The 9,609-nt window shown below is 42.6% G+C and overlaps 1 protein-coding gene across 6 annotated transcripts in view; it reads left to right on the top strand.

The window, feature by feature from the left end:
• Positions 1–9,609, top strand: part of ENOX1 (ecto-NOX disulfide-thiol exchanger 1) — a 653,611-nt gene that overhangs the window by 349,702 nt on the left and 294,300 nt on the right. For all 6 annotated transcript variants that reach the window (XM_019524278.1, XM_019524281.1, XM_019524282.1 and 3 more), the window contains 2 exons: positions 1,492–1,624; positions 2,855–2,992. In XM_019524278.1, coding sequence (XP_019379823.1) covers positions 1,615–1,624; positions 2,855–2,992 — 148 coding nt within the window. In that variant the 5' untranslated portion in view covers positions 1,492–1,614. The remainder of the gene's footprint in view (positions 1–1,491; positions 1,625–2,854; positions 2,993–9,609) is intronic.

Genomic DNA, 9,609 nt, shown 5'->3' on the forward strand with positions numbered 1-9,609 from the left:
GGGGCCCCCCCCCCCCCCAACTACCCAGATTGCAATCTTGGGGGTAGCTGGGTTGGGTTGGGTTCAGTGGTCTACTGTGGAGGCCCAGTTTGGCTCCCCACAAAACCCCAGCAGAGGTAGCTGAGGGGGAGCATACATGATAGGGGGGGCTCCCTTCTCCCACCGCATGTGGGCATCTTGGCTGTTGTGCCTGGAGCTGGGGTGGGGAGGGCAATAGAGCCCCCCTGTCTCACAGGCCTGACCTGCCTCTTCCCAAAACCCCATCAGGGGAAGTTGGGGGTGGCCACGTGGCAGGGGGGCTCCATCCCTCCCTCTTCCCCACCCAGCCATTGCTGACAGTTGCTAGTTGGTGGTGGGGAACAAGCAAGGAAGGGACCTTACGGTACATGGGCTTACCCTGCAGTAGCTGCCTGTGTGCACATTTTCCTTTGCCAGTGAAAGGCACCTTATCTTACTTTTATTGTGGAGTAACTCAGTGGGATCAGAGGGTGCAAAGAGGCAGTTACCACAGAGTTAAAACTGAAAGTTCAGACTCTAACCTACCTCTCAGTAGCTTGTTCGTAAAGATTTTTTCAGTAAGGTAAAGTGAACGTATCTAACGATTTTTTGGAGACATTACTGAGTGCTGGATTGGGCCCTTCAAGCTACTGGTTTGCCAGGCAAACATGAGACTGAAAAGGCTCTAAAGAACTCACTGCCATTGGTTACATAAGAAATGTTCATAAAAGACCTAAAATAACCTGAGATATGTGTTTTATCTCAACCAAAAAAAAATGCTTTCTTTACTGTAAGGGTCATACAATGACAGCTCTTACATATTGGGTTACCCGCTTTTTTTTCCAAATCATTTTTACTATCTGCAGTACATGGACACAGTGAGATTCACAAACAAAAGATGCTACCTTTGCGTAAAACTTCATGTTGTGACAGCAACTTAACAGCATCAAAGACATTACAGATGGAGCTTGACTCTCCACCTTCACTTCCATACTAGTGTGCTCAGGATATCACTTTTGTTCAAAACAAAGGTGTTATCCATAACTTTTCAATTCTGTTCATTTCCCAGTTTGTGCTCATTCTTTAAACCATTCTTCGGTATTTTTTCCTTCATCTAGGGATAAATTTAACAGGAGATTGTTTCCTCAAAACTCACAACATCAATTAATTTTTAAGTTTTTTTAACATTCTTACACAGTCTTAAATGTATTCTTTCAATTGATGCCTGCGTACTGAGGAGGCTGTGTAGGCACTGATAAGACCTATTTTGTGAAGGTTTTTCAGCCAGAGGCAATACATCTGACAGGTTCATACATGGCACTGTTAATTCAGTCAACAAGAATTCAGGTTAGTTGAAATGGTGCGCAACTAAAATGGGACTGGAGATCCAGTTGTAGGTGTACAGGACCTTCATGTAAATTTTAGTTGTGATCTGTTGTTTTGAGATAATGCTTTGAAAGAAACCTTTAATGACTTTTTTGCCCCCTCTTGCAGCACTTAATGAACTGTTTGTGGACCCTACATTCAATGACATCAAGTCTCAAGATGTTACTAATATATTAGTTAACACATTCTTAGCTGAAGAAGTCAAAGAGCAACAAAAGGATTGATAAAACAATGGCTGCAGGTAAATATTTGTACTCTGCAATATTCATGAAAAATATCATTAATAACCTAATATTGTTTGCCTGGAAAGCATTAGTTTTGATGGATGTTTGTGTTCAGGGGGAACTTAATGATAATTCACTGAGAGAAATCAGATTGATTTGAGCTCTTCTTATCTAAGTACCTAAGTAATGTTAAGATTTCTGTCATAAACTGTTTTTAATGAAAAATGTGTCCTGCCTTTGTCTGTTTTGAAGCCTTAGAGGAGAGGTGTTCAACCTATCTGGTTCCAATAGCCAAATGAGTACTGCAGGACTAGTCTGCTGGCCAGATCCCATATATGTAGTTTGTCTGGCAGCCAGGATCAGTGTGAGGGTTTAATCTACAATTGTGATCTCATGTGCCGGCCCAACCCTACACACCAGATCTGACTGTGTGCTGGCCTGACCCTGCACATGGCTCAACCCTGCATACCAGATATGGTGGTACACTAGCTCCACCCTGAGAATGCACACTGGTGGGTGCATCTAGTGCACAGGGTCACATCATCTGGCCTGTGGGGCACCCTGCAGGTCCAGGAATTTGGCAGCAGGGGGAGAGCAATCCAGGAATTTGGCAGCAGGGGGAGAGCTCCCACTGTTCCCCCACCTCCAAATTTCCAGACCCATGGGGAGACCCATGGGCCTGATCTAGCCTGAATACCAGAGGTTGAACAGTGAGAACCATTATCCCTAGGACCTTGTTACACTGTAATTTTAGGTACCTTCTTTTAGGCAGTTTGGGCAGCAGCAGGAGATACTGCAGCTGCCAAGTGTCCAGGGCTGCGGCGCTCATTTTGCCCAGTGGGAGCAGTGAGCCAGTCCTGCACCTAGCTCCTCGTTCTGCCCCAGCTCACCCAGCCTCTAGTGACAGTCAAAGATAGTTTTGCATCCTAAGGTGTGACTGCTCCACTAAGCCGAACAACACGAAGCCTATTAGCATTTGTGCAGCTTATAGCATAAGGTGGAACAAGGCCCGCAGAGTCTTTACTTCCACAGAGTATTTGCTACTGATTAGATAGAATTAAATGATAAGCCCAATTGAACAGAACAATATCTTCGTTTATTGCTGATCCTTGCCTTCCATCTGCTTAAGTAACATGAATCACACTAACAAAAAATCTTATCATTTTTTGCTTTCATTGAGGTTTCCTTTTTTTAAAACCTTGCAACATGTTGATTTTTAAACTCAGATTTGGATTCTTTTCCGACAGCTGCTGACGGTTTGGGAAGTATTGCTATAGACACCACGCAACTTAACATGTCAGTCACTGATCCAACAGCTTGGGCTACTGCTATGAATAACCTGGGGATGGTTCCAGTAGGATTAGCAGGACAACAGCTTGTGACGGGTAAGATTTTGGTAAAGGTTTGCTGTGCAAGTCTCTGGATTTTTATGCTCTTCTATAAAACATCTGAAAACCTTTCTGAAGACATGTATTTGTATATTCTGAGAACAAATTCTGTAGGAGCAAAGCTTCTCTGATTAATATTGCATGCTATGTATTAGTCTCCATGTATAATATGTACATAATCCATACTGTATTTTAACCTTGTGAAACAGCCAGAATTCTTTGGGGAAATTAGAGTGCTAAACCATCGATCTCCAGGCTCTGTACTGGGTCAAGGCCTGGGGGAGGGTCACATATGGGATATATTTAGTCCTTGAGAAAAAAGGGCTGATAGTCTTTTCTAGTAGCTTTTCTTGAGGTTCTGCCAAGGAATAGCATGGGCACTGGCTGCAACCTCCTGACTGGAGGAAGATTGTTGTTATGCTGACAAAAGAAAAGTGCAGATAAAAATAGATGCTGAAAAAAATGTGAATCTCTTGCTCTCCACGTCAACTGATACCGTTTGCTGAGTGTAAAACAGAAGCCCTCCCATCATGCTTCTGCTGTTTTATACTTCCATAAATCAATTTTCAGGGGCTAATATCATTTGACTTTATTTCATTTACAGCTTATGAGAGCTCTGAAATGGATCCCTTAATCTTTCCAACAATAATACACAGAATGCTTTGCACATTAGAAATATTTCAGGTTCAACCTGCTCACACTAAAGTCTACATACATTTCCCAATTGATTTTACAAGGAGCTGGACTGGCTGGCATTGAATAAGATTCAGAGCCCTCCCATGAAGTAGATATGGTGAGCCAGGTTCCCAGCTGTCATAATTCAGCAGAGGTCTGGGTCTGCCTCATCATGGAGTTGTGAAGTTTAAATTTGGTCAAATGCATTCCCTTCTGAATGGAATTAAGCTAGCGTATGGCAGCTGACAGTCTGGCTCAGAATTAGTTCTTGTGCAGAAGGGTGACAGTGAGTTGGTCCAGATCAGGAGTACAGTCGGTGCAGATCATGAGTGGATTCCAAGTCCTTGTTCTCACCATTAGCTATCCAACATTCCCACTATACAACCTTATCCTGTTTCAGACACTTTCTCCTTTTACTGCATTGGTGCTGAGGTCTGTAGATAAGCCAGAGGGCTACACGGTAGTCTGAGCAGTACAGCATTTGAGAGAGCAGCATATTAAATTAATGCTTGTGAAATGTATAGGCAGGAACAGGGTGCATCGTATAGATTCCTCTCCCTGAAGCCAATGGAAATTGCATTCTTCCACTTTTCTGATTTTCAGGGTTCTGCCTATATGGAACCTAGAACAATCCTGCAATTTTGGAATTAATTGGATATGATGATTTAGAGCTACTGCATGACAGACAGACCAAAAGACTAATAAAGAAATGCCATCAAGATGAGGACAGGGCCTCAAACATATTCTTCCCTCCAAAACAAACAATTAAAATTCCCTTTAAATTTATTTTACTAAACTTTGACAGAATTATCTCCAAATCTAGAAATGATTTGTTTTGACTTCAGAGGCAGATGTTCTTCTGCTTCCCTTAATCAGTGCTGCAGTTGTACTTTAGGCCATCAATTCATGTGCCCCCTCTTTCCGTGGCTCCAGCTTTTGTGCAAATTCTGCCCTCAGCTTCTCATCTGCAGTCAGTGAATCACTAAGGCAAAGATATTTCACAGGCAGAAATTTGTATAATTCCTTTGTTGGAGGATCCCAGAGATTTCACTATCACCCTGATTGTTATTCTGTTTGCCTTCTTAACTATTGAGTAAATGTGAAATAAGTAAAAAAATATTTATGACTTAAGAGGAACATTTCCTTATTTCTGTTTAGGAATAGAACAGTTCCCTTTTCTCATCCACTTTGCTTTTCACTGTATAAAACATTGTATTATGTACATCCTCTGGTAAATTCATGCTTTGGCATTTTAGGGTGAAGTCGCATGTTATTTTTGACTGTACTAAGGGCACTTAAAATGTGAGCGTCTGCAGGTTAAAGCTTGTTAACTTGTGCTAAGTGTCCTCTAAGCATCTCAAACTTATGCCACTTCAGGCAAGGGTTAACTTTGGCCCATGCTCAAGTTAGTGTAACTTTACTTTGCTCCACGGAGATCAAACAAGCAATTTGCAGTCCTCCCAGCCCTCCCCAACCCAGAGCAGGTGTCTAACACTTAGCTATGCCCCTGCTCACCAGCCCTCTAGTGGCAAGTGAGAGTTGTGTAGGCAAGAGCGCTTTTTTGAAAATTTAGGCAAAATACAGACATTTGGGGAGGTTAAATTGGGTTCAGAATGACCACCCAATTTAAATTAAGCTCGTCCCAGTGCTGACCTTACACTTACAGACCCAGTCTCAGTGCCCAGAAATCAATCTAAACCTGTAACTGAAGTTCCATGCATACAAATGGTCTAGAAAGTGCAGAACCTGGTTTAAGATAAACTTGGATTGATGTAGTATAAAACTTACTTGATTTAGGTCAAACCAGTGCATGGAACTTTTATACACTTTCCCTGTGCATCCTTGGGGCTGGGAAAACCCAGTCACTGGCCTCAGCCCTGGGGCTGTACTTTTCATGTCCCCTTCTGCACTGGGCTGTTTTTTGGTCCCTGGTCCCTTGCTCCCCTTCCCCCCTCCCATTTCTGCAAGCTGCTTTTATCAGTGTTCACCACTGCCAGAGCTGAACAAGTATGGGGGGATGATAACAGTGGGAGGATGAACAGGGGTGTAGGTTCACCAGGGTCATTGGGGGGTGCAAAATAGCCTGTGATTTCCCCCAAGCTGCCCTGAAGCTCCTGCAAGCACCCTGATCCTATCAGACACTTCCAGACCCTGGCAACATCCCACAGATCATGCCTTCCCCTGATCCCATCCGTGAGTCACGCCTGCCCCTCCCCCACTCCACCTGTGGGTCATACCTGACCCCCTACCTCACCCATGGGTTGCATGTGCCCCTCCACACCACCCACGGGTTGCACATGCCTTCCCATCCCCTGGTGGACCCCAGATACCCCACTGCTAGGTCTTCTGTCCCAACTTACCTGATATCAGGCAGCAATTTGGAATCGATATAACCACCCCTGATGTCAGTACATAGCCTTAATGTAAAGCAGCTCACAGCACATTCTAACTTTACCACCACATAACATTCAGCAGATTTAGTATGGTAAGTTAACATGTAACTTCACCCTTACATTTTTCCCTATGATTTATAAATTTTTGACAGTTTTCACCACGGCAGATCCATGATTTTTGCAACAATTCACCATGAAAAGAATTACAGCCATATTTCATTATAGTACATTTGCTGTACCTGCATTGAACTACAATTTACGTCCACTGTATTGGCCTAAGTGTTGAAATAATCTTTAATCCTTCCTGACTCTATTGTTTATTGTTTTTATTAATCCTACAAACAGAGTAGACTTCTTTAGCATTCAAATATTGCTTTCTGTACCCTTCATTTTGCCTTCAGAGCAGCGTTCCTCCTCTGCTGTTCCTACATTTGATCTGCTAAAAGTTTTTAAAGTGTTTTACTCATTTTTCTTCAATTGGTATTAATGTAAATGTAGTGCAGTAGTTTGGACCTTCTGGCCTGTGGTAGAATTGTGCTGATCACCTTGCAGTCTGCAGGGCTCTCTCCTGAACTGAGTTTGTAGAAGTGACAGCTCAAGCTTCTGCAATATCTGGCCAATATTCTTAAAACAGTCTGGGATGTAGGCTGTCTGTTCTTGGTGACTAATCAATTTTAAGCACTGCTAACCTTTTAATACCAGTTTAGATGTTATCTATACTCTATTTAATTCTTTATCTCCTAGTGCTGTAAAATTGGATTTTTGATCTGGGAAGATGTCAGAGCCTTTCATTTGTAAAGTTGGATTCTTGTTAATAAATGTATAGTGTCTCTTGTTTCCTATATCCTTTGCTTCTACATCATGTTACTCAGAAAGCTTCCTCGATAATATTTGGCAACCGCACTACACGTGAGTGAATGTATCCATTCAGACATTATTTGTGTACAATCTTTGCAAAGAACGATAATTTAATAATGCATTTTAGTTAAATTGTTCAAGTTTGATGTGGCGTACTAATGGATAAATAGGCCTTTTCATTTTAAACCTCATCTTTCCAATAAGTTATGTACTTAAAAAAAAAAATTAATTACCTTTTGGGGTGAAATTTCTCATGCCTAGTCTGAGCCCAGAGGTAAAAAAATTCTTGAAAGTTTCGAGAAATCTGCTAAACAGCTTTTGAATTATCCAAGTGTTAAAAGTAGTATTTTCTGTGCTATAAGACTTTGAGAAATACTTTCTGGGGAAATACATCCTTTAATATTTCTTTCTTTCTTTTTTTTTTTTTTTACTGTTTGTTGTATTTACAGGGATATTGGGACAGGGTAATAATCTCAAATCAGAGAGGGTTTTAGCTTAGTTTTGTAGTGGGAATTTTGCAGGGTCATTTTAGCTGAATATTGTCCTCATGTTCGCATTTGTCTCAGCACTTGGCATCAGATCACCCTGTTTTTTTTAAAGAAGACAGGCTGCCTGATGATCAATTTATTTTTCTTTCTTTCTGATTGTTTTTCCCCTGAGTCATCATGTAGTAAAGTATGAAGTAGTTTTGAAATTCTTTTATCACAAGTGATTTTGAAAGTTTAGACTAGTGGTATCAAACCTGCACCAGGCTGGATCTGGACAGTGGTTCTCCTCCCAAGCTGGATCTGCAGGGGCAGTGGCTGCAAAGGCAGCTGGATCTGGCAATGGCAGGGCCAAGCACTGGCAGATTGGGGTCCAGTATGGCAGGGTGAGTTTGCCTGTGTCACAGCTCTTGCTCACGCCCTCTGCCATCAATGGCCATGTCCAGCAGGGCCCAGAAACTCCAAATTCTGCAGCATGCCATGCTGTCTCTAGTCATGCTGCCAGCTTCTAGTAGTCCTCTAATAGCCCAATGGGCCACATGGAACAGCTCTGGGGGGAATATGTTTGACATCCCTGGTTTAGACTTTTGATTAACAAACATTTCCTATTAAGTGAATCTAAGATGGCAGGTAGGCAAAAGTTTTGATATATAAATAAAAGTGAGGATTGCTACAGGTGTGTAAAAGTCACAAGCCTTCTAGACTTCTTTCAGCTAATCTTTACTGTACAGCATGCACAAGCAAAAAGCACAAGTTCAGACATTTCTGAAGAGAGCTTGATTCAGAGTTGAAGACTTCTGTTGCATGCTGTCCTATTAGTTAAACTGTCTGCCTGAAAACTGATGCCCTCTATACATCAATATAACGAATACGTGGGGTAACAGTAATGCAGGCTTCCCTGCATCAGTCCCACTATGAACCTCAAACCAGGAAATGGACATTTACTGCAGTCCCCAGTCTTGATTTTTCCTTAGTCAGCCTTTGACTAGTGATATAGAAGCAGTGGTAAATCAAGAGACCACTGACAGTTTTGAAACCTAGCATCTGGTGTACCAAAAGGTGTAGAAATATCTTATGCCATTTAAAGGCTGGGTTTATTATGCCTTAAGACATGTGTTTTAGGCACTATAGGTTGTGAAATATTAGATACTAAAAGCAAGTCTCTGATTTATCCTCTTTCTTTTTAGTCCCACACTTGATTTCTGACCAGATTTCAGAGGAACATAGAAACTGTCATAGTGAATCAGACCACCTACTTTGGTATCCTGCCTTTGATAGTGTTCAGAGGTTCATGCTGTACAGTAGGCATGTATGGGATAATCAGGGGTCCTTTTCATCTCTGAATCATAAAGCAAAAGGTTTACTATGCTTTCCAAAATTTTATTAGCTCACATTCTCCAATTCTTTGGAATAACGGTGGAATACATAACCAGGGCTAGAACTCTAGGGCTAGGGACAGACACTCAAAAAGCCTGAGCCTGATTTGATTTAATCTTTGCAGGTTAGTCTAACCTGGCTAGGCTAAATTGGTTTCTAAGTATACAAGCATCCCCTCTGGACTGAAGAAATGCAAGCACGTGCCTGCAGTGGCTCAGGCTAGAAGTCAGGGGAGGTGGGGCAGGGTGCTAGAGCAGCCCTCCCTTCCCTTCTACAGTGCTAAGATCAGGTGGGGCATGGCCTGGCCCCAGCAGGATGCTCAGATTAGGGAGCTGTTCCCCTTCCCCCCATTGCTATTGATAACAGCACTGAGTTGCACAGCAGGGAATTACACGGGGAGTTGTTAGTATTAATTACCACATCAAACAAAACAACAACCTTTCTCATTAGTTCAAGCTCCTCTTTACCACCTTTTTCCAAGGAAGGAATGGAGGGACAGTACCAGCTACCTGTTGATTAGCTCCAACAAGCCCTAAGCCAACACTGTTCTGTTTGCCTCTTCCACTTTCCCACAGCACAGACCATAGCTAGCATGTGGTATGCTAGCTAATTCTGAGAGGTGCCTGTGTAAGGCAGAGGGGAGGGGGGAATCCCTGCTTGAGCAGGGGGAAGCCAGGTAGATGCCTGTAGTCTCTGCCAGAGCTCCAGCCAGACAGCAGAAGTGCGGGGCCAGCTCTGCTGTGGAGCAGAGAACATGCTGGGATGCTGGGGGACTGTGATTTAACTCAAACCAGGAAGGGGTCTGGGACAGACATTGCATAAACCA

Source organism: Gavialis gangeticus, unplaced genomic scaffold (genome assembly GCF_001723915.1).
Source record: "Gavialis gangeticus isolate Ggan-Ray unplaced genomic scaffold, GavGan_comp1, whole genome shotgun sequence".
In the NCBI taxonomy this organism is placed as follows: domain Eukaryota; kingdom Metazoa; phylum Chordata; order Crocodylia; family Gavialidae; genus Gavialis; species Gavialis gangeticus.